This window comes from Dicentrarchus labrax, unplaced genomic scaffold (genome assembly GCF_905237075.1).
Source record: "Dicentrarchus labrax unplaced genomic scaffold, dlabrax2021, whole genome shotgun sequence".
Classification (NCBI taxonomy): domain Eukaryota; kingdom Metazoa; phylum Chordata; class Actinopteri; family Moronidae; genus Dicentrarchus; species Dicentrarchus labrax.
In genome coordinates, this window is record NW_026136722.1 from 19172139 (window position 1) to 19197466 (window position 25328).

The 25328-nt window shown below is 42.4% G+C and overlaps 1 protein-coding gene across 1 annotated transcript; it reads right to left on the bottom strand.

The window, feature by feature from the left end:
- Window positions 1-41: 41 nt before the first annotated feature.
- On the bottom strand, window positions 42-23371 carry LOC127356664 (ras-related protein Rab-40C). Its single transcript, XM_051388648.1, has 7 exons — window positions 23068-23371; window positions 21880-22318; window positions 13176-13236; window positions 9362-9422; window positions 9192-9269; window positions 5549-5771; window positions 42-4309 (listed from the first exon to the last, which is right to left on the bottom strand). The coding sequence occupies exons 2-7, from the start codon at window positions 22019-22021 to the stop codon at window positions 4035-4037; spliced, it is 840 nt and encodes a 279-aa protein (XP_051244608.1). The 5' UTR covers window positions 22022-22318; window positions 23068-23371; the 3' UTR covers window positions 42-4034.
- Window positions 23372-25328: the final 1957 nt, after the last annotated feature.

Here is a 25328-nt window from a genome sequence, read left to right on the forward strand (position 1 = left end):
TTAAAGCAGCAGCCCGACAACAAAAACAACCAGCTGCGAAGTTCTGACTTCAACATTCAATAGTTTTATTGTGAAAAAGTCTCTCTTCATACTCCTGCCTCGAAACTGTACAATCAATAATTTAAAAAAAGAAAAAAGTTCAGCTCTGTGTTTCACTCACACTCACACACACACACACACACACACACACACACACACACACACACACACACACTCAGCAGCTTCAGCCAAAAACCAGAATAGTGTTTACAGGTGTTTTTTTTTTTGTTTCCCATCATCATCACAACAGTCTGCTCCTTTATACAAACACTTCTACAACAGGCAATATATCAGAGGCCGTCCCTGAATCTCTCCACAACGTCTACTACCTCCATCTTTTTACCTTTTTTTTTTTTTTTTTTTTAAAAACATCCATGAAAATTTCAAAATGGAAACTCAGTTGAAGAGAAACACAAACAGAGAGAGGGAGTCCGTACACAAACAGAGACGCAGAGGCAAAACATGGAGGAAGATGGTTGTGTTACCACATAACAGAGGGAGGGAGGGGGGGAGGGAGAGAGAGAGAGAGAGAGAGAGTCAGTGAGGGTCACTGCGCTCTGAGCAGAGAGGGAAACCTCTTCCAGAAATCTTGGCAACAAGCTCGAGTCAAATTCCTTTTGGTCTCCGTCTTCCTTAAAAACTCCGACGGTGACCAAACAGCCGCAGAACACAAACCGTCTGACGCTCTTTCTAAAGCTCCAGCTCGCCGTTAAAGGACCAAACCGCCTGTTTTCTGCTGGTTTTAACCCGTTTACCACAAACAAAATGTTGAGTTATAAATGCGTTCTCTTTGTTTCTGCTGGTGTCCATTCACTGACTGTATGAGTGCTGCACCCAACGGTACAAACATCATTCTACCGACCGATATGAGGCACCATTAGTGGGAACCATCATTTCAGAGTCTGTACCGAACAAACAGGTTTCTCTTAAATCTGGAGAACAAGGTTTGTAGTCCGGGTCTGAATTTGACAGCCTGGAAACGAACAAACTATCTCGGCTCTGATTGGTTGTTTTCCTTCGGGCCCGGTGGAGTAGGAGGAGCCAGAGGAAACCTGATTATTAATGAATGAATGAATGAATGAATGAATGAATCATTACTGCTCTGTATAGATTAAGACTCATTTCTGTTCAGCTAACTTAAAGAGAAATGACTCTGACTTTAACAATTCATTGATTATTAAAATAGTTGGCGATTATTTTTCTGTAGATTGATCGATCAGTCGACCAATCACAGCAGCTCTACAGTCGACAGTCACACTAGCAGCTCTGAGGCGGCGGGGCTTCGAGCTAAATGTGTCTGAAGTGTCGTGAGATGAATAACAGCAGAAAGAACGAACAGAATTCTACACGTTGTTGTTGTTGTTGTTGTTGTAAATTACTAAATAATTGTATCTCTTTAGGGGCCTAAAATATTCAAATAAAACAACCTGAGAAGCCAAAACTGCTCTTTGAACAGGCAACCACCGACCGAGCTGAAAGATTTAAATCATCTGCAGTAAACGGGCTAAAGTCAAAAGCTCGGTGTGGTCCAGCCTGCAGTAAACTGACTCTGGATCAGTGGAAAATCTTTCCTAAAGCGAGGAGGCTTCATCGCGTGAGTCAAGACATCTTAAAAGTCTGGAGGCAAAGACAACTCCCTGAGATCAGACTGAGAGAGGAGGAGGAGGAGGAGGAGGAGGAGGAGGAGGAGGAGGAGGAGGACTAACGCTGGGCTCAATGGACAGGAACGGGTTAGGAGGGAAAACCACACCTGGGGAGAAAACGTGGATCCCGGGGACAGAAAACAAGAGAAAGTCGGGAGAAAAAGAAAGCAGCTGCTGAGGAGGACGAAGGAACGAACCACGCTGAGCTTCCTGTGGAGGAGCGGAGGATGAAAGAGGAGAGACGCAGCCGCAGCGTTCTGATGAAGCCCTCTAGAGATCTATGAAAAGAGCATCTATTATTCAGCAGCTATGAATCATGGGACAGCACGCAGCACGCGGAGGCGGCGGCGGTGGTGCAGATCAGAGGGAGAGAAGAAGACTCGGTTCTGAGCGACACTGCAGCTCTTTTCTCTACATGCTTACAACTCGTGCAGCCACATCTGCAGCCTTTCCCACTGTCCATGAACGCAGCACGGTGTGAGACTATGAGGGGCAGCGAGTGGCTGTATTTCTCATAATCACAATGAAACTGCCTCCAGGTGATATTCCTGTTTACTGTCAGCACTTACTCCGCTCTACGTTGTGTGTCTATCTGATCTGATCCCGTCCAGCTACTCCGACCGGTTCCTGTTTACGCTCGCCGCCATCGGAGGACGACCGAACACCAGGAGCTACGCCATCAGAAACCTGAGCTTTCTTTCCCTGACGGTTCGCCCTCCCTCCACGTCCAGCACTGAAACGAATGTATGGTAAACACATTAGCACATACCATGGGGGGGGGGCGACTCCACATACTGCAGGAACTGGGTGATCTAACGTGTGACAACAGTGTGTATTATATTATACTGGATATATACCCAAGTATACGTCTTTAAATAACTTCCAAACAACAGTCTGAAATCAGAAATATATAAAACAGAGAAAATCCTCAAATTGGAGAAACTGCAAACAGAAAATATTGAGCCTTTCTCCACTGATTAACTGTTTCAGCTCTAGTTCAGTTTAATTTGTACAGATTTTGGTGAATCAGTGATTACTGGAGTATCACTATGAGGAGCAGACACACTGTGTGTTATGTATAATTAGCCCGGACTGGTGGAGGAGGTGTGTGTGTGTGTGTGTGTGTGTGGGGGGGGGGCATGTTCCCACTGCATGGGACAGGTGTGACAGGACAGGTGAGGTGTGAAATCTGTAAACATGCACAGAGTAGGAGTCGCTAAACGTTTGGCAGAGCGGGAAAGAGGTGGAAAATGGGAAAGGAGGAGGAGGAGGAGGAAGTGCAAATCCAGACTTCATCTCCAGACTACAACTCCCAGAAGCTCTTGAGCCGAACGCAAATATCCGACCGAATCAGTTTTATTTGAACAACTTTTACCTAAAATAAATTTCACAAAAATATGAAGAAACGCTTTTTATAGCGTTAAATGGTATCCATGGCAACAAGCATCATTGGATCCCTCGTTCGAAGTAGGCGGTTGTGTGAATTATCAAACCAGCCGAAATGTGTGAACTGCATGCTGGGGAATATCTTTGTGCTTTAAGGTTTGTTGATGTTTACATTGACCTCCAGTCTGGTCTCGACTCACACTAACAGGACTGGACCTGAGATCCGGTTCAGGTTGGGTCTTTTTCAGGGGATTTTAGGGGGGTCAGTTTTGCCTCCGCTTCGACTACGACACCTGACGGGAACCTTCACTCATGTTGCCGCCAAGATTTCCCTTCAGCGAGTGTTAACCTGTGAGTGTTCAGACACAACTGTGGAGGATGAGCGATCAGTACAAGGACCGACTGGTTACTAGTGTCTCCATCGTTAGCTTATTGGTCAGTAAAAGAGCAAATAAACGGAGGTGTGAACAGAAAAAGGTGGAATTAAAACCAGACAGACGGACAAAAGAAAGAAAAGAAAGAAAGGTGAAACGTAAAAACTGATGTTGAGGTGATTTCTGTGACGCACACAGCGAGCGGCGTGCGACCTGCAGAGGAACGACAGCGGTCGAGTTGGTGAGAGATTTCTGTACATGTAGCCGACGCTCCAGCAGACAGGAAGTGAGTCCGGAGTCTCGTTCCCATTGGAGCAGTTGGTAGTAGTGAGAATCACGTCTGTGGAGGCTGAAATGTTTGTCTGATATCGTGAGGCACCATTCGAGCTCCGCCCCCCAACCTGGAAAATACGTCACACTCTTTGTCATGAAGGTGAGAGGTAGCACTCATTCATCCCTTTATCCATCATTCCTGCTCTTCAGCTCTTCCGGTTCAGGGATGTGCTCTTTTCCCTCCTTCCATCCTGTACATCCGTCTCCTGATCCCACAGCCCCCCCCCGCCCGCCCTCGCCGCCACGAGGAAGCTGTTAATTAGGAGATTTTACAGTTGTTGCGGGTGCAGTTCTGCGGCGGGCTCTGCGGTGGACGGATGGACTTGGAGCGCTTCAAGCTGTTGCCTTTGGAGCCGCCGGCCGGGTTGGCCAGCGAGTAAGAGCGTCCGTGCATCATGACGGCGTTCATGCCGTTGGCCATGGAGAAGGACTTGAGGTGGGACTTGATGGCGACGGGGAGCGGGAGCTTGTCGATGAGGTGGACCGGCGTGCACGACACGATGGCTCTGCAGCAGAGGTCCTGCAGGCTGAACACTGCGGAGAGGGAGGAGGACAGAGAGGAGTTACGTTCTGATTGTCAGCTGCTGAATATTTCCCTTTTTTAACTTAATGACCTGCAGAGGACGTTAGGGGGCGTGGCCTCGATAATGACCACAGCACTGCGAGCTGGTAGTCAGAGCTAAGAGAGCTAACAGAGCTAATGAGCAGCTGCTGGAGCTTCTACAGTCACTAGAAGCACATTCACGCTGTTCATCAACGTAAACTAGGCCCAAACAGTCGACTTTATCTCGGCTTTTTGAGCCTTTTTCAACCTACAAAATACAGATTTTATTTGTTAAGAAAGTCAATATGAACAGCAGCATTTATGAGTTTCACAGTAGTCATATAATTTGTTATTCTTCTCAGCACAGCCTACATAGTGAGTCTGTGAACAGTATGGGCTCAGAGCTGACAGCCACAGACAAGATAGAGAAGTTAGACCTCAATCTGACGTGTTAAATAACTTCAGTGTCAACGGGACGAAGCCCTGAAGACATAAATAAAGTTCAGACTGAGTTTCAGAAAGCCAGAGAGTCATTAATTCTCTGAGGGACATCACTTCCACCTGCTCTCCTCTGTAATTACAGATGAGGCAGACAAAAGGCTGGCAGGAACGAGGGAGAATTAATTAGCCTACGAGGGAGTGTGTCATCCATCTGAGGACTATTTTGGAACATTAGCACAGAAAGTCTCAGATTTTGTCTACAGCACAGATTTATTACTGTACCCTCAGGATGACTGAAACCACGTACAGTTAATTCAATTGAAACTAAAGTGTATTTTAAACAGACGGATATATATTCCTACTATTGAACGTATGTAAATTCTGCAACAGTGGGTTGGAGCTCTACTCAAATCTACTTATATTACAGACAGGATCTTCTGAATAATACAACTGAAACATGTTTATAGTTTTTCTACATTATAATCCTGGATTGTTGTTGTTAAAATACTATTGATTAAACTCAACACTTCCTGTTTTTCACAGTATTTCTGTGTAAAACAGAGAAAGGCAGCAGCAGAGTGGTGACTAACGAGAGCTACAGGTAATTCCTGATTAATCTACCCGACCTTTATTCGTCCTTGCTGCAGTGTTTGGCCATTATTTGAATATTGGCTCGGCAGTGTTAAAGCACACTTCTGTGATGACAGCAGACAAGCTGTGCACTTCAGTTTGTTTTCCAGGAATTGTTCTGACATTGACCGTCACTCGCTGTTGGCGGTGGCACTCACCTCTGTTGGGCCTCCAGAACTTCTCCATGCCGTGCCTCATCAGGACGATGCGCGACAGCTCCGTGAACGACTCGATGACGTTGAAGTTGCACAGGGGGCTCACCTCGAAGAAGGTCATGCCGTTCTTCTCGGCGTACGCCCTCGCCTGCTCGGTGGGCACTTGCCGTTTGAAGGCCAGATGTAGACGGTTACCAACGAGGATTCGAGGCACGCCTGGGGCATGCTGGGAAGGGATATTCAAAACAGAGGAGAGAATTAACATTTTATATTAAAACACTTATTTCTCTCTGTAACTTTAAAAGGTAACTATTCTCTGCCTGCTGTTACTGGACCTGCGTCTCTTTTACTGTTGTGGTACAAGAGCCACCTTCTATAAATAAATAGCTTAGTTTAGTTTTAGTTGGGGGTTAGGGATGACAGTGACCAACATATTGATCCAGAGCAAGAAATCTTATCAGTTACGGTACTGATTAGATTACCCAAGAACAGTGGTTCCCAACCTGGGGGTTCGGAAACCCGTGAGGCAGTCTTGCATTAAAAAGTTTACAGTTATAACAGCCAAAGAGCTAATAGAAGAAGCATCAGGCAGAAGAAAACACGTAATTTGTCAAAGAAGCAGCCTATTAATCTGTACTATTGTTAATAAATGAACACAAACATAATACCAACAGAGAAATGCATAAAAAGGTCCTAAAAATATCAGAAAAACTCATCTCTGATCAATATTCACAGGTAATAATCTGCTCCAAATTCATCCAAACTGTTGGTTTTACACAAACTTCCTGCAGTTATTGTGTTCAGTTACAGTTGTTGCCAGAGGAAAAGCCCCACTGGCTTTAATGGGGTGGGTTCCCAATCCCTGAATATTTGGAGGATTTTAAGTAAACACAGCTGGCGTCCCTTTATTTTTCACACCTTTGTCGGAAAAGATTTGCTTACATAATAATCTCTGCAGAATCTCGAGCTGATTTAAAAGCATCAGACAGAAACAGAAAGAGACTGAGAGACTTTACGTTCATACAAAGTGACCTGAGCAGAGGCTCGTTATTAATTCAACGCGCTGAAGGGAACGGCGTGTATCGGTCTCTCTAATTCATGCTCATCTGTTCTGACAAACTGAATGAAACATGATGGCAGCGAGCGGCCGACCTCTCTCCTCCTTTACTCCTTCACTCCTTCTGACTGTCACCGCTCATCAGCCTCTCTTCTGAGCCCTTTCATGCCCAGAGTCTGTCCAAAGAGGTCGGTCTTGTACCAGCGGCTGCAGCAGCAGAGGTCCCAGAGGAGAGGGTAACGGCTGTAGCAGCAGCAGCAGCGGCGGTGGTGGTGGTGGTGGTGATGAAGGTGGAAAAAGCAGTAGGAGCAAATACTGGAGGTTTCTACAGACGTCAGGGTTTGTACTTTGCCAGTGTCGTTGCTGTTCAACTGCTTGATTTGTCTCACATTTTCCACAACAGAACAATTTCAAAGAGATGCTGGAGAGCTCGCTGTATTGAGAGACTGAGCTTCCACTCTCAGGATGGATATTCAGCTTAGCAAAGGCTAAAGAGTAAAGGTCTAACAGGGTGAGCCATTCCTCTGTCCGTGGGTTGTAATGTTCTTTTAACTAGTGATAACTGGGTTGATAATGACGGCTAGATGTATTGTATGATATACTGATGTGCTGTGTATGTTATTATGTTCTCTGTTCCACCCGGTTGCAGGATGAATTTTCCCCTTGGGGACGATAAGAAGTCGCTGGTAAATAAAAATGACGTGTATTATTAGTCTTTGTATTTAGGCGTTTCTTGTCACTGTGAGAGATGTCAGTGAATTACAGTCAACTCTGTTCAACACAAACCAGCTGTACTCGTCTTCCTCTGCTGCCATTATGACTGAAAATGAGGTGACTTTGTCAAAAACAAGATAAGATACTGTACAATTACTGTCAGTTACACTAGCTGTCAAGGAGATACAGCGAGTGGTTATGGCACTACAGAAGAAGTACTAACTGTGCTGGGTTGATGCCATTATATAATCCCATATCACTGAGATACCAACATGTAACGATTAGTTCATTAAAAGAAGGCAACTATTTTATCTTTTTTTTATTAAGTTCTTTCTTCATTTTCTGTTTCATTTTGTTTTAAATTGAATATCTTTTGATTTCGACAAAATATTATAACACTGGAAAAATGTGAGGTCTTTGTCACTATTTTCTGATATTTTATACACCAACTGATAATAAGTTGATCCAGAAATGTATAAATTAATAAAACTAAAAGCAAAACTGCCTGATAATACATCACATAACCAGTGATTACTGTAAATGGTGCCCTTTGAACTTCTACATCTGTTTTTATCTTCTTTACAAACGTTAACTTTCACCATCCAGACGTTTTTCATCCATCCATCTCTGCTTTATTTCTGTCTTTTAAAAAGTGGCCGACCACACCGTGTCGGTGGAGGTGGAGCAGGAAAGGCCAAACTGAAACATACATTCCACAGGCCAAAAATATCTCTCACACACACAGACATCCTTTTTGTTTCAGTCAGCAGGAAGGACATGATGAGAGTAGCCCACACACACACACACACACACACACACACACACACACACACACACACACACACACACACACACACACACACACACACACACACACACACACAGGTTGTCTTAAGTGATTCACTTAACTCCCATCGACCCTTTGTCCCATCCTATAAACAGGGACATGTTTGTAATTGCTGAGGCCTGAAAGCGAAAATAAGATAAGACGAAAAACTTACAACCTTAAAACCGCAAAACATCTTGAAAAATATTTAATTTCTGATATTTTTTCTATTTTTTCTATTCTTCTACGGCCAACAGTCCAGGGAAAACTCAACATCTATTCACTGTAAAAGATCACAGTTATTAACGAGTTACTTTAAAGATCCAAACTGATCCACAACTAAATGAGAACTTAGTATCTGTCACATTCCCTCATATGTGAATGTAATTGTGTTTGTTTGGGAAAAAGTACAAGAACTTTGGTATTTAACATCAGAAAAGGTTTTTATGTCCTTAAGGCATCCTTGTAATTTAGTCAACTGATTAATTTCATCAGGCTTTATCAACAGATATAATTGGGTATCATCTGCATAACAATGAAAGTTAATGGGGTGATTCCTAATAATGTTGCCTCAACAAACCTGTATCACAAATATGAATACTGAATATCATAAAGCTGATGATCAGTTAACAGGAACCCTGTTAGGAATTAATGAAACCCAATTAATCTACAAACATAATCACCACTATTATAGCAGTTGGTGTAGTCTTCAATCTCTGACATAATTATCACTGCAAGTGGTTTTACTGATCTATAAAACACTTTCTATTGCTCTTAAATTATGTCTTTTATTTCCAGTGATGTAATTGATCAGAAGAGATCGTTATCTTGGACTGGAACAGGGTTGCCATGCAGTATAAGTCAGGGTTAGAGTTGCTGCCTCGGTTATAAGCGAACCCACTTCCCGAGTTACTAACCTGGCTTTGTGATACAGACCCTGGACTTCAGTACGTATAATGTTCTCACCTTCCTCTCTAATTCATCCAGAGCTCAATGCCCCACCAACATCCATCAAACCAATCATCCATCCATCCATCTCTTAGACTCACCTCATCAATCTCTCTGATCCACCTGTCGATTCCATCAAAGGACCACCGGTTCGTGATGTCATACACCAACAGGATCCCCTACAGACAGCCAGGCAGACAGACACAAGTTAAGCAGGTAGCTTCATGCAGAGTGGAGTCGGTTTCAGTTTTTTAAGCAGTTTGTTCCTCACCTGAGCCCCACGGGAGTAAGAGCGAAAGATGGTGCAGAACCTCCCTTGTCCTGAAGTGTCCCTGAAGACAGAAAGAAAAAAGTAGAAATGAGGATTAACAGTCAGCTAGAATGTCTTCAACTACCAGTCAAGAAGTAAAACTTTTTTTGTGGACTCAATAGCCTGAAAAGCAGCAGGTTTCAGCACCGAGGACGAAACACTGGCCTGAATTTTTCATCAACAAATCAACCCTTTCGGTTTCAGCAGAGGCAGCAGTGATCAAACTCTCATATCGGTTCAGAGGAGCTCTTCAAACGGAGCACCACAAGGCAAGCAGCAGTCAAAATATGTAGAGCTACTGATACCGTCTTAAAGCAACACTCTTTACTTTTACTGAATGTTTATCACATATATCTGGATGACTATATTCATATTTCTTAGACTAGTTTAAGTCATTTTAATCCTAATTTATTAATTCTAGTAGCATTTTAGTGGCAGCTCTCAGCCTCAGAGTCTACATGTTACAGCGACTGAAGGTGAGTGTTCACTGTAGACGATAATGTTGATCTGTTGTCTTTCTACAAACCCTGCCAACGGCTACTTCAAACAGATGTTACAGATATAAAGAAAAAGCATCACTTTACAACTTCACAGCTTGTTTGGCACCTCAGGTTTAGAAACTATTTTTAGTGTTTGAAAAAACACAGCTGCTCTGCTCTTCCAGTCTTGAAGTGAACAGCAAAGACTAGTCAGAGCTCGGTGCGTTCGTTCAGTGACGCCTGACAGAAAATCATCTGTCGATCACGTATTGTGTAGTCTACCAGAAATGACATCCCCACTTATGAAATGTTGTTTGCTTCTTGAGGCAGGAGGTGCAGCACCGGTTTTATGAACGTCTGTTAAAGAGTTAAATGATGCTCACCTGTCTCATCGGATCAAACTGACAGTCCAATATCAGCTTTTTAATAAAAGGTGCAATCAGACGTAGAAATCCTCAAACCAATATATATTACTCTTTGAGCCTGACGACGGTTTAATGAACGGATAGCAATCAGTTCATTAAACCGTCACAATCTATGGGGGGTTTGCCCTTGTGGCCTGTAGGGGGGTTTGATTCAACCTTTGTTGAATTTAATTCCCCATTTCTCTCTCACATCATTTCCTGTCATCTCAACTGGTGGCTCAGCTCGTTCTGAATGTGTCTCAGAGTTTGTGCCACGTACATTTATTTTAAATGTTGAGCTATCTGAGGTCTGACTTTTAGCCCGTTGTGATGGTGCTAGTTGCATTCATATTAGAGCCAGCAGCATGTGGTTATGATGCTAATGTGCTCTGATTGCAGGGAGGAAAATATGACCTCGAACATGTGTTTAATAGCCTATTTGAAAAACAAATTTGCTCTGTTTGAATTCTATAAAAGTGGGTTTTGGCGACTTTATGGCCAACGGAAAATGTGGGCAGTCGAGATCCACTGCTCTAATAAAGTAATGGTCGAACAGCTAAATGAATGAGAAACATAAACTCAGTCAGTCCCCCATCTGGAGGGACTTATAGGTGACAACAGTCAGCGGTGAAGCTGTAAGTGTAAAGAAAAAGCTTCACTTTTCTTATTGTCAGCGAATCACATGAAAGGACCAACATGCTGCATTCACAACGGTTCAGACAGACGGACAGGACCTTCCTTACAATGTATTAAAAACAAATGTATTAATAAAACAGTTTACATGTGAATGCAGCATCAGTCCAACTCCCAATACGTTCTGACTTCCTCACAAATACAGTTTAATTTAAAGAAGACGACTCAGGAGGTTGTGTACGCTGCTTCATAGAGTTTGTTTACAGCTGCTCACTGTAGTTTTTAATCAAACAAACAGGAAGAAATAGTGCTGGGACTATTTTTAGCGGCGGATGAAACCACGTTCGGTGCTGTAGTGAGTATTTGGGACAGCAGGACGGTGTCTGTGGGACTGAGTATACTAGAATAAACTACAGTGTGTGTGTTCGTGGTAATGAGGCACCCAGTGACAGTGAGACTCATTGATGTGTTTTTAATAGTTTTTAGGGACAAAGGAGCTCTAAGGCTCAGACTCTGACACACACAATACTTGTCAGAAGGATTATGTGACATTAGTTGTTGGTTTTTGGTCTTTTCGTGTGATTTTTTGTCGATAATAAAAATACAGAAGAACACCAGACCCCGCTTTAAGGTTTTATTCTCTGCAGTCGTTCTCGTTTGCCACCTCAGAGACACTGAGTCATGATACACAGACAGAAACAGATGGCACCAGAGACAGGAATGGAAAAGAAGCAGAGGGCGAGTTAAAGAGTGCGAGTGAGAAGAAAGACAACATTTAGACAGTAAAACGACAGCGAGACAGAGAGAGAGCAGCGGAGGAAAGACTGACGCAGCAGAAATAAAGAAGATTCTGCATCACAGCGCTGCCTTTAAACTTCTCCGCAAGGAAGACAAGGCGTTGCTTCTCCCCTGAGTAGTTGAATTCCTTGGCCTACTTCCACCAAACAGGCCTCGCCTCGCACTGCAGCATGTCTTCACTGACAATTACACACATCTGCTGCATCTCTGACGCAACATTATTTCTGAGGCATGTAACAATACGCAGGGCACTTTTCTCTGTGTGCCAATATTAGACTAACAAAGCTGTTTGGATAGGATCTGTATGATACTGAAGAGTAAACACCTGATGTAACCAGGACACCTTTTTATGTTTGGTGGATTTAAGATGGATCGTTGTTCTGCTGCCTGTCATCCAGTTTGGGTTAAACACACTCACAGTCTTCCACATCTTCTCGTCTGTGTAATCTTTCTGCAATCATTATATAAACCTTCCTACTCTGTGTTTTTGAATGTTTCTCCTTCTCCTCTTTTAAAATGTGATGTGTTATATTATGTAAATGTTCCCACCCTGACAAACAGTATTCCTGTTTTTCCCTTAAGTAGCTTTCACTGTCTGACACGATCAGATATATATTCTGTAACATGTTGTTCCAACTCTTCATTGAAGCTCTGTGAATGAAATATTCAGACCCAAGACTTTTTTTATGGCTGCTCGGCTCCATCAGACAGAAATATTCATTGTGCATCATTTTATACACGTTTCCCCAAAATTCTGCCTGACATATTTGGGATCTTTGGAAATTTGAAGTTAAGTTTTGTGGATTTGAACAATGTTTGATGGCACAGCAAGACTTGTTTACGACCAGCAGGTCCAAAATATTCAAGAGGTTAAAGAGTCGGTTCAGCCAATATACAAAATCCTGTCTTTTCAATTCGAGCTAATTACATTTGTGATTATCCTAGAACTCGAACAAATCTACAGGCACACTCCTACAAACACAAAGTCACTGTGTCTGTCTTACAACTAACATCTGATCGACGCTGGCTGTTTGGGGCCAACAACCTCGTTCAGTGTTCGGTTGTACTGAAAGACACCCAGGTTTTCTGTTTCTCACGAGCTAAAATTAGCAATTTCATCACAGTTAACACGAATTATGGATGCACTTTGCTCATGAAGCTAGCTTATGTCAGCTGATAACGTAGCGTTTGCTATCCTGACTATGCCAGCTCCACCCTCTAGTCTAAATATGGTCACTTCTGGCTCCAGAAACTTCTTTTATAAAGTCTATGTATCAGGTTTGAGACTTATAGCACTGAGAAAACATTGTTTTATAATTTATAATCTGGCTGAACGAACCCATTAAAGGTCCAGGAGGTCTAGAACAGTGCTGCATTGAGGGATTTAAGCGTGTACGCCAGAAAAAGAGCAGCAGTGGCTCTCTCTGTTGTGCAGACAGCAACAGGTTGTCGTGTGCTTACCAAAGCTCCAGCTTCACTCTCCTCCCGTCCAGAAGAATGGTGGTGGTCTTATAGTCGATACCTGGACAGAGAGAGGAGGGCAGACAGAGACGGGCGTTAGGCAGATGGATGCATGTACAACACGTAATCTCACACACATCAAAACAGTAACAAAAGACGCATGGTGGAGTAGCACTGGATCATGGGAAGTCTTCATTCACCACTGATCTGAAATCTACCTGACGTTACTCACGAATGAGGTGAGCTACCTGGAAGTTATAGCCACTAGAAACAAGTAGTGAGTTTGAACATTGTTGGAAGCATTTGGGATAATGTAAGAACACAACTCAGCCACATAGAGATGTTTTAACCCTCCCAAACTCCCGTTGAAGCTTTGAATATTTGCGGGTCATTCTCACATTTTGAAGATGACAAAATGGCGTCCGGTAGAGTCGTAACGTCAATTCATTCAACATTTGACAACTGGAGCAGTGAAAGTTTGAACCGTGTTTACTGACTCAGCAGTGAGTGGCCTCGGGCACTAACAGTTCTGCCCCGTTGTTTAGCTCATCTGACAGAACCTGTCTGACTGCTACACCTGTCGCCCTGCTGCTCCACGTCCCGACATGTTTGATCTGCTCGCCAGGTTCCCGTGGTTTCCAGTGAGTGTGGTACCACCTGAGGCCAAACAGGTGAACCACTGGATAATCAGGGTTTCAACGTCTTATAAGATGTTTGTGAGTTTAAATGTTGAGGGCTGTTTTATTTATTTCATTTTATATTAAATCGTTTTTCTTACCGTCAACAAAGTCTAATAAAAGAGCCAAATGAGCCACAACGTTGGGCATTAATCCGCCACTGAACATAGTCACCAACAAACATTTCCCCCTGTTTGACTAACGTTTGTTAAAACAACACAACACAACAATGGGCTCGAGCTGAGAGACGCAGACAGAAAGCACCCAGAGACAGACTGACACATGGTTGGTTTTAGTCTTTAGTGGCCATTTGTTAACAATAATCCATAATAACACCTTTATAATATTATGGGTATTGGCTAGATCTGGAACTTAACTAACAATTATTTTGAACTAAAGACAAATAATGATAAGTGAATGTTAAACTGAGACACATAACACATTTGCAGCCAGGAATGTGTCGATAATTTCCTCTCACGATTATCTTGGACACAATAATTGCGATACACAACAACACCTCCTCACCCTATTCTTTATTGTCCAATCTACACTATTTCCACACACCCAGTTTAACTTCTTTTGTGGTGGATATAAATCAAGCCGAGCCTTCAGCCTTGGAGACAGGATTAGGATTCTGGACTGTAAAGATGCACCAGGGCTTCCCCCCCTTTGTCCCCCTTGTTCAAAATAAATCAGGGAATCAATAAAGGACTGTGTGCTGCTGAGCTGGACACACTTTTTCAAGTCAAGCCACGTGAGGATATTCACAATTACCACCATTCACGACTGTCACGATATTAGAAAAGTGTTTTTTATCGCGATACACGATAATACTGCATCTCGTCCCTGTTAGCGGCCGAGCTAAAGATCCAAAATGTCTGATGAGTAAAACCTTTCACACGGATAAAACGCCAGTTTAAGTGCAAACTCAACAAACACCAAATGGTGAATGTGTATTAAGATTAGACACTAAGTCTCCTGGGAGAAGAAGACATAAACGCAGCATTAATGTTGGAAACAGCTACAGAGCAAGCCTTCCCGGTTCCCAGACTCTCACACATGACTGCATCAGCCTCTGGCAGGTTAGCAGCTGCTGGCTAACGACATTACCAATATCTTCCAATTTTCCAGGCAGCATAAAGCTGCTGTTGAGCTAAAGTGCTGAGCTCAGGCTAGTGTAATTGAATTGGAGCGAGTGCAGGGCTTCGTACCAAGTGCTTCCTCTCCTCTCGTTGCCAGGGCTCACTTAGATATCCCAGATAATCAATAGCTCCTCTGATGTCTCTGATGTCTCTGATGTCTTAGCTGAACGCTGCTGCTTCTATTCTGGGAGTCAGTCGGATGACTTTGTTTGTTCTTCGGATGTACTCGACGCCGTGTGAAGCTCTCAGCGCTCTGCCTTTGTGGAGATTGTGGCAGAGAGGTGCTGGTTTTACTCTCATGTCTGAGATGTTTTTATACACTCTAGTAAAATCCTCACTCACAGTGGATGTAATTCTCTATCATTAGCACATTTTCCACAAAATCAGCTGAGACGCTGCTTATGGAAACACTGAGCCGACAGCGAGCCGTATGTGTGCGTCTGGTTAATCCAGAGCATGAAGTAACATTTCCCATAAAGCTGAAGCTATTTCACAAACTGCAACATCAGTCTGAACTGTGTTATAATATTTCTGACAGTATAAGCCATAAAAGAAAGGTTCCCATAAGCCACCTGTTCTTCCACAGCTATCCCGCCGCGGGGGGGGGTGTTCGGACGGGCCTGCCCCCACTGCTAAAAGAAACACTGCTAACACTGACGGTAATATTCACTATTATATCCACTTAATTAATTTACTTAATAAAAGATTAATGGTGTTTGAAATGAATTGAACATTAATGGTGTTGATGAATGCTGCAAAGTGTGGATGTAAAGAGTGCAATGCAGATAATCTATTGATATATATATATATATATAAATAATCAATCAGACTTCACTACAGAAAGCAGTGCATTGCTGAAAGTGGCCTAATTAAACAGATTTCATTCCTCAGGCCTACACTTCAACATTTGACACTCAAGAACATTTCTTTTTCCTTTAATTGGCGGCTCGGTTGGCTCAGAAACACGTGTGCCTCTCTGTGTCATTCATTATTCCAACATCATGGAGATAGAGCGGGCTTAAGGCATCACATTATTATCCAATATCATAAAAACTGCATCCAGAATGAGCTGCCAAAGCTCATTAAATACCACGGATATAAACCGGTGGGGCAATGAATCAGCCAGTACCAGCTTATTGGAGATATAGAAACTGTTTCTCCATTACATTGTTACACAGTCTGCTACCAGAGAGCGCTCACATTAGTTTTCCAGGACCCAGTTCCATTTAGTGTAGCAGAGCATTTCCAGCATAACCTTTACTGGTGTCATTGGTAACACCTGTGTTTACCCGACTACTTCATGTCAAAATGGCTGCTGTGAAAAAGTCCACAGCTTTTTCTCTAACCGTAACATTTAAATCTATTTCCAGATGTTTCCTAGAGTGGAGAACTAGAATTTCCAGGTTTTTCCAGCATGTGTGGGAACCCCTGGGTTAAAATCTCTTACATCCCTATTGCATTATTAAAAAATTCAAATATCACTATCTGCCTCAAAAACACGCCATCTGTCCGCCTCCAACAGAACGAAGGAATTAATTACAATGAGGGACGCACACGAAACTCTACACACTGAAAAAATAAATAAATATGACCCTTGAGAGACTCTGTGGCTGGGAAACACATCATCAACTACCAACATCTGTACAGGGGATTAATAAAGCAGGTGGACAGGCTGTTCTCATACACAGCTGGTCTATCGGACTGGATGCAGCCTTATATTCAAACTTTAAAACCTGGACCCAGAACTAAGACTACCGTGGACTACCAGTGGATATTAAACACATCTGCAGGTGTGAATAACACGACGAAGGCATAACATTACGAGAATAAAGTCATAACATTGCGAGAATAAAGTCGTAACATTGCGAGAATAAAGTCGTAACATTGCGAGAATAAAGTCGTAACATTGCGAGAATAAAGTCGTAACATTGCGAGAATAAAGTCGTAATATTGCGAGAATAAAGTCGTAATATTGCGAGAATAAAGTCTTTTTAGAATAAAGTTAATATTGGAGAATAAAGTCGTAACATTGCGAGAATAAAGTGTTTAATGGAATAAGTCGTAATTCGAATAAAATTTGAATAGAGAATAAAGTCGTAATATTGCGAGAATAAAGTCGTAATATTGCGAGAATAAAGTCAGAATATTGCTAGAATAAAAGTCGTAACATTAAGAGAATGAAGTCATAATATTGCGAGAATAAAGTCTTAACATTACGAGAATAAAGTCGTAACATTACGAGAATAAAGTCGTAATATTGCGAGAATAAAGTCGTAATATTGCGAGAATAAAGTCGTAATATTGCGAGAATAAAGTCGTAATATTGCGAGAATAAAGTCGTACTTTTATGAGAACTCTTCCCGCTGAGTTAAAATGAGGAATGTTGAGCATCTTGTGAAGTTATACTTTGGTATCGGTTTCACAAATAAGGAAATACTTAATCAGTATCAGGATTGTGCAAACGACTAAACTATTTCGAAGAAAGAACCACACAGACGTGGAAGAAATTGCTTCTTTTGTACATTATTCTGGTAATATTGCAACTTTATCCTGGTATTATGACTTTATTCTGGTAATATTACGATTTTATTCTCGTAATTTCCAAAATTGTATTTATTTATTTTTCCTCTCAGTATGGCCCGAATACTCCATCGTAGAATAACATCGAGAGGTTGTGAAGAAATCTGCTAAACTCTGAGTCTTTCAAGAGGATTTCATTTACCTACAAACACTCTCCAGCCCACTGCCCCCCAGGAGGGCAGTATAAGAGGGGGGTTATCTCTGCACTGGTCTGCATCCAGCGATAACCGTTGTGTATGGATATGCCACTGTCATAACAGGCAGTGTGCAGCTACAGGGGAACAATGGGCCGCCGTGGCTGCGCGACCCCCCCGGGGGAATATTCCATTGTTAGTGTGCGCTGAATGGAAAAAAAGAGATTTAAGAGTCTCGCAGCTGCACCGAAAAGTCTCTTTTCAACCTGCTTTTTGCATTTTAATTGGCTTCTTCTTCCCTCCGAGGCGGCTCTTATCTGATGGCTGACATCAACCGGCTGGGAAATTCAAAACCTTATCGCAGTGTGAAGAAATCATCTCAAGATCCCCCTCAGAAATTATCTGTAAGCCAAGCACACAAACACCCCCCCCCAAAGCCTCCCAAAGCCTCCCTTTCTGAGTCTATAATGTCCTGAGTGTGATACCAACCAAGAAACCAGTTGTAAATGATTTCAAACACGAGGGACAATAGAGATTGTCTTTATTGAAATAGCTATCCCTTAAATATATATAGATTGTTACCATTGTTATTATTAATATTATTAGGTTATTATTAGGTTATTGTGAGCAACACTGGAAATAAATGCACAGAAATGCTTTATGGTAACTTGTGAGGTATTTCATTGGATTTATCAAAATACTTCTGTATATGCTGAACAGTTTTATAAGGATTGTGTCCGCTGGCAGCTCTGGACAACACATTTAAATACTTGTGCTGTGATAAATTGTGATTAACTGATATATTGTTCAAGGTATTGTATTGATAGTGAAAACCTGTGCGTTTAAAGCCCCGGACCGTTAGATAGCAGTGTTGTAAACTGAGGGTTGTGATGTTGGATTACTGTGTTAAATACAAATTCAGTTCAGAAAGCGATACCGGCGTATCGTGTATACCTACCAATACACACAAACAAATACAAATACAATTAACTGATTCATCGGTTTGTCTATAATGTCATAAAGTTCCCAATCTCCCAGAACACAAGGTGATTCAGAGATAATATCATAATGGCATTTCACTTTTCACTCAAATTACTGAATAATTAACTAACTAACCTTTCCGAGACTAGGGTGTCCCTCAAATTGATTGTTTTGTCCAACGACCAAACAGATCTAACATGCAGTCATATCTTTATATACGAGAAACTGGAAGCAGACGATGTTTGAAAGTGATTAATCAGTTCCCAATTTACTTCTACTTTAGGTTTCTGTCCATCAACAAATCAATAAATCAACTAATTGTTTCAGCGTCAGCAGAATGCTAAATAATGTACTACACTGATAAACCACAAAAACCCAAAGCCCACTGTTGGAAACCCCGTCCTCCACCAGCACAGACGCCTTTAATAGGGACAACAGACGACTATTCTGTCACCAAATTTCTGATCAATAAAGCACACAATCACTGATGGACGGGTCCGTGGATCAGGCAGGGAACCAATCGTAGCCCGAGGACAGTGCCATCCAATTAAAATCTGCTCTTCTGTCCTGATTTTCTCCTCCTAAAATATTTATCTTCCTCACAAGCGTCCCCCTCCATGCTAACCTCTGTTAGCCAGAGGGATGGAAATCAATAACCGAGCTTCTGTCTGCACAAACATCCCGACTGAAGCTGCCCCCCCCGCCCTCCATATTTAATGACGCCGTTTGATCTCGCGCGCATCAATGAGGACATCTTCCTCTTGGAGGGGGACGCGTCGGTGGAAGCTGCTCGGGAGAGGGTCAGGCTCGGAAAGACGATTATAGGATGTGATTGGTCGATTGTCTTACTCATTATTGGTTATCAATCAAATAACAACAAAGATCCTCTTTCTTTCAATGCGAGCGAGAAGCATCAAACTGCGCAAATACATAGTTGGAGTTTCATCTACATCCTCTAACGCTACCTAACTAAACCCGTTTCTAGTGTCCAATCAGTACTGAGCGTGTGCAGCCCTCAACGGAGGTGAGAAGGAAGCGAGATGGCTTCAGCTCTTTAATTATTTATCTTTGTTAGATTTACTAGCCCTACGTAGCATTTTACTTGCCCCCGGGCTAGCAGGCAATCCTAATTGTTGAGCCCTGCTAGGCAGCAGTGTGGTATTAAAGTGCTTGGGCTGCAAATTCACATTCATATTTTCTTTAATGATTAATAATTGATCAGAAAATAGTTACAACTCAGTCCAAGGAAGCTTTTTTTAAATTGCTTTGTACGACCAAAAACCCAAAGTTATCCAGTTAATAATGTTTTAAAAGCAGCAAATCCACACAACTGAAGAGAATTTATGCTTAAAAAAAACATTTTAACCATTAATTGATTATGAAAATGCTGATTAAGTTTCTCCTCTAAATTATTTACCTGAGAACATGATTTAACTGTATAAAACCTACAGCTTCAGACTCTCATCAGCTCCTTTGCAATGATAACCTGTCTGTAAATCACCGTCAGCTGCTGGAGTGAAAGCGTTTGGCCTTCAGTCAGTGTGAGCGTACACACACATGACCCGGGAAGGTCTTCACACTGCTGCCAAATGCCAACAGGCTGCATCAACCCTTTGGCAGAACTCATTAGATAAGCACTGGTGAAAAAAGGGGGTCAATCTGCTGACTGATGTATTTTTCATGAACAGTTGCTTTCATCCCGAGGGGAGGAAATCTTCTTCATCTGAAAACCGAAACGGATACTGGGGGGAGGAATCGTCTCCGACAGCGTCTCTGGGCGAGGACTGTTTCACATTTCAGAAATTAGCACGTTTTTTTGTATTTTTAAGCCAATTTACAAAACTTTTCGATGCATTTTTGTACTTTAAATTGTGTTTTCGCAGCCTTCGGTGCAGCTGCTGCTTTCATCTGATTCTTACACATTAAATATAATGTGCAGACATTTGAACGCTGCCTGCGTCGAGGTGATCCATCACACTGAGCATCATGTCTGCGTTTATTGTCGGCATTGTAATGCAGCTCTCGGTGCAGAGTGATTTGTGCTACATTACCGACGCTAATAGCAGGATGTTTATTGTGATAAAGTGTTTTCCATATGTGGAATTAATACGAGCGACCCACTCAAACGGATTTACTCCCACCGGCGAGGCTTTTTTTCCTGTATTTTAACAGTTATAATTCCTTTCCTTTGGGGAAACGCAGTTCAAACTGCCACTGATTTGGAGAAATAAGGGAAAACAGCAACAACAAAGCAAAACCTCAGGCACCGAATAGGAACAGCAGCAATTTGGTACTTATAAAAACCACGCTATGCCTCAAATAAAGGCTTCTTATTATGAAAAGTATAGAAAAGTTGTGGGATAACTGCAATCTAAAACACTATGGAGCAGTGATGTTTGTATTAAATGGGCTGAAACATCCTTGGAGAACTTTCTATCTGCCCCGGGCTGCCTCTGGCGGCAGTGGGAGTGAGTGTGCGTTTACAGACCGCCACAGACCGCCACAGACCGCCGGCTCACTGCAGCAGCAGGCGGTGATCAGATAGTGGCTGTCAGCCCCCGGAGCAACGGCGGCGGGTGAGAGCGCCAGGTGATCTGAGCTCTTACAGCCAGGGAGGGATCATCTGACTGGGCACAGCTCCATCAGCCTCCCCCCTTCACAGCGGGGAGGATGGAGCTGAACGAGCCGGTGATCCTGAATGCAGCCAACGATACGGACGTCTTAGAAACTTATAATCTAATTCAAGATCAAACCTACAGAAGATTTCTTACAGGTCCGGGCAGTTTATACCAGTACCAAAGTATCTCTCTATATTCAGGTTAGCAGCTTCCTTTATTTAAAGGAGGAAGTACAATCACACTGGAGAGGATGTTGAGTGGAAATAAAAATGTGTTCACTGTAAAGGTCTAGAAGCTTTTGTCTTGTTATTATAACTATGAGCTCATGAAAACGATTGTTTACTCAGTAAAATTATGCACCAACTCAACAACAATGCACATACAGTCACGACTGTGTTGGAGAGAGAGGCTCATTGTGTGTCCTCCACGGTCCACGCAGCAAAACGCAGCAGCTAGTATGTTCAGGACGTTTGTGTGTGTGTGTGTGTGTGTGTGATGAGCAAGCATGACACACACGAGAGGGGACAAACTGACCCAGCAGGGCCCGATCAGCTGAGACCGGAGTGACTCACCACTACTGTAAGCGTACGGGGACTCTGCCGATCCGTCCTGCAGGCTGTCCAGGATCTCTCCTTTGCCCACGTCGCTGTCTCCAACCAGGAGGAACTTGAGCAGGTAGTCGTAGCTTTTCACTGGGCTGCCCTGGCTGCCCATCGTCTCTCACATCTGAGCCCAGGAGGCTGAAGATGAGTCCACAAAAAGGATGGGTGAACCAACCGACCCCCTCCTGTCCGTTATTCTACTCCTTTCACCAAAACAAAGGCGATGTTTGTTATCCCATGAACTTGCTGAATGAGGGTCCACCAGCATAAAGTCCCTTCCTTGTTTTGCCTGCTAACTTTAACAGTCTTCCAGATTGTGTGCGGGTCGGTAGTTTCCAGATAAAACCGAGCCAACGATCTCACAGGAATGTCCCACTTGAAAAACAAGGTGGATGCCAAAAATGTGGTTCTGAAAAGCAAAACATCCTTATCGTTAAAAAGGTAAAGATAAGAAATATTTGGTCCCAAGACGAGCTCAGTGGGGGGGGGGACTTTACCTAATGCACACAACTGGCACTGTCCTTCACACTGATGGCTGACAGGTTATAAATAGGTGTAACCACAATCTGAGAAGTGACTTCTTGAGCCAGAAAAAAAAGCCCTTATCTCAGTGACAGATTATCCTATATTACAGGTATTTAAAGAGTATGTGGAGCTGTGAGTGGAGCTGTATGTGGAGCTGTGAGTGGAGCTGTATGTGGAGCTGTGAGTGGAGCTGTATGTGGAGCTGTATCTGGACGGGATGACTCCTGCAGGACTTGGTGGTAAAAGTCAATGTGGAAGAAGAAAATCATGCTTATTGTCTGGAATGCTAATTATAATAAGCTATGTGGCTAATTTGCAGAAATGCCTGAGCTGCTGAGATATAACTGACTACTTAAGAAAGAAAGTAAAGAAACTGTTTTTGTTCCCAGTGAAGAGCAGCCTGCTGGCTAAGTTAGCAGAGGAACAACAAGCTATCCCTACCACAGAGCTAGCCCGTTAGCTTAGCTGTGATCTCTGGTGCTATCGTTACCCGCAGCAGTCACCAGATAGTTCTTCAGAGACACTGCCACTGGTTTGTGCCATGCTACACACAGCCACATAAAACGTCGCTTCGCCCGTTACAACTGGGTTCAAAGAGAGAAAAAGTGTTTTAACAGCGAGCTAAATGCTAACCGTAGCTCGACTTCAACCGCCGTCCGTGTGCCTTCAGGCCGCCGTTGTCTTTCTTCAGTCCGGGTGACAAAGATTCCCGTAACCCCTCTGCGTTTACACCCGGAGAACACCGATATCTGCGGCGGGATTAAAACGCATTAGTGACATTTTTACGTCCAGTCCAAATGTCCGTAGAAGCGCTCGGTAATCTCAGACCCGGTTCCGTCCATTTTCCTGCATTATATTGGATCATAATCCCAGCTGCGGCTCCTCAGCGCCGCTCAACCTCACTGAGTGTGCCGCCGCTGACAGCCACAGCGCTGCCGTACCCCGCTCTGTTCCCGCCCTCCCGCGTCAACACCCGCCCCCCGCGCTCAACGATTGGACGCCGGCTCAACGGTGGCGTGCGCAGTGGCGCTCATTGGCTGAGCAAAAACGTCCGTCAAAGTGTGCTGTCAACAACACGCAGATGGTGCGGGGAGTGTGGACAACAAAGATGATTCATTTTTTACTGGATACAAACAGAACAATGGCAAAAACACCTTATTATGACCGTTAAACTGCATTGTTTTAAAACTCAAAGTCATATTGTGACTCTCTTAGACGGCCTTAATTAAAGGTAAAGACATTATTTGGGGTTATTAAGAGAAACCTTGAATTATTGGTACAAATATATGTATTAATATGTCTGATAGGATGGTGTGGGCACCGTGGACAACAAAGATGATGCATTTTTCACTGAATACAAACAGAAAAATGGCAAAAAATATCTTATTATGAGGATAAAACAGGATTTTTTTTTCTCCCTCAAAGAGAAATTGTGCCTTAATTAACAATTAAAGACATTATTTGGGGTAATTTTGGGAAACCTTGCCTTCTTACAGTCAATAAAAGAACATTATATCAGTGTAATCTGAGCACACACATATAATATATAGGCTAAACTTATATAAAAGACATGTAAAATACACCAGCCTTTGCTAATCCCTGAAATGTTGGACTGTTCCTTTAAAATTCAGATTTTGTTTTGGCACAAATATTTGTATCCATATGTTTGATTTCATGAAACGAAAAGAACAAGAGTTGAAAATGTTAAATTCAGCAGATCCACGCAGATGGTGTGGGCAATGTGGACAACAAAGATGATTCATTTTTCACTGATTACAAACTGAACAATGACAAAAACACCTTATTATGACCATAAAGCTGCATTGTTTCCCCCTTAAAGTGTAATTGTGACACTCTTAGACAGCCTTAATTCAAATTAAAGACATTATTTGAGGTAATGTTGGGAAACCTTGCCTTCTTACAGTCAATAAACGATTACATTAGTTTAATCTGAGCGCACACACATATATAATATACGCTAAAAGACATGTAAAATATATCAACTCTTACTTCTGCCTCATCAAACAGCAGTTCCTGAATTGTTGGACTGTTCCTTTAAATTTCAGACAAAAAGAACAAGACATCAGAATTGAAAATGTTAAATTTAATGTGATTTTCTCGTATAAAACACTGTAATAAAACAGATTAGAGTGAGATATAAAGGTGTTAGTTTGTCCCTGAATGCAGCAGGAAGGAACATGAATGATCTTATGAAACGTACAGTAGTAGGCTGAGTGTTTGTGTTTGATGCTATCTGTGTCAAATCTGTTTATGTAACATCGTGACTCACTTCTCTTTAGATTTGCCAGAACAATCTCCTAAACACCTACACACACACACACACACACACACACACACACACACACACACACACACACACACACACACACACACACACAGTCTCGTATTGGCAGCAGCAGCTCGGATGATCTCATTAAAGATAAATACGATGAGTAAAACACATCCAGTAACAGGTTTAGAGTATATATGATTAATATCATTATTGGTACAACATCCTTTAATCCCGTCAGAGCTCACTACTGTGTGCACGCTCCAAAATAAACACTGATTGATCCATATATGTTAGTAGAGATTATTTTTATGTAATCTGATACAACACATGTGGTATTGTTTGGCACTGGAAAATGTTTATGTATTTTTAATTACAATTAATCGATAAATTGATCCTTAATACGCTGTAAAACCTAACAGCATATCTTAATAAAAGTAAGTAAATTAATGTGGAGTCACTCAATCCCTAAAAAGTCTGACTTGAAGTAATAACTTGTTGTTTTAGTGAACTTAAATTCATTATTAGTATTTTAATTATTGGTGATATAATTCCAGTTTGTTCCACTGACTCATTTTCTTCAAGTTGACTTTATATAATTAAT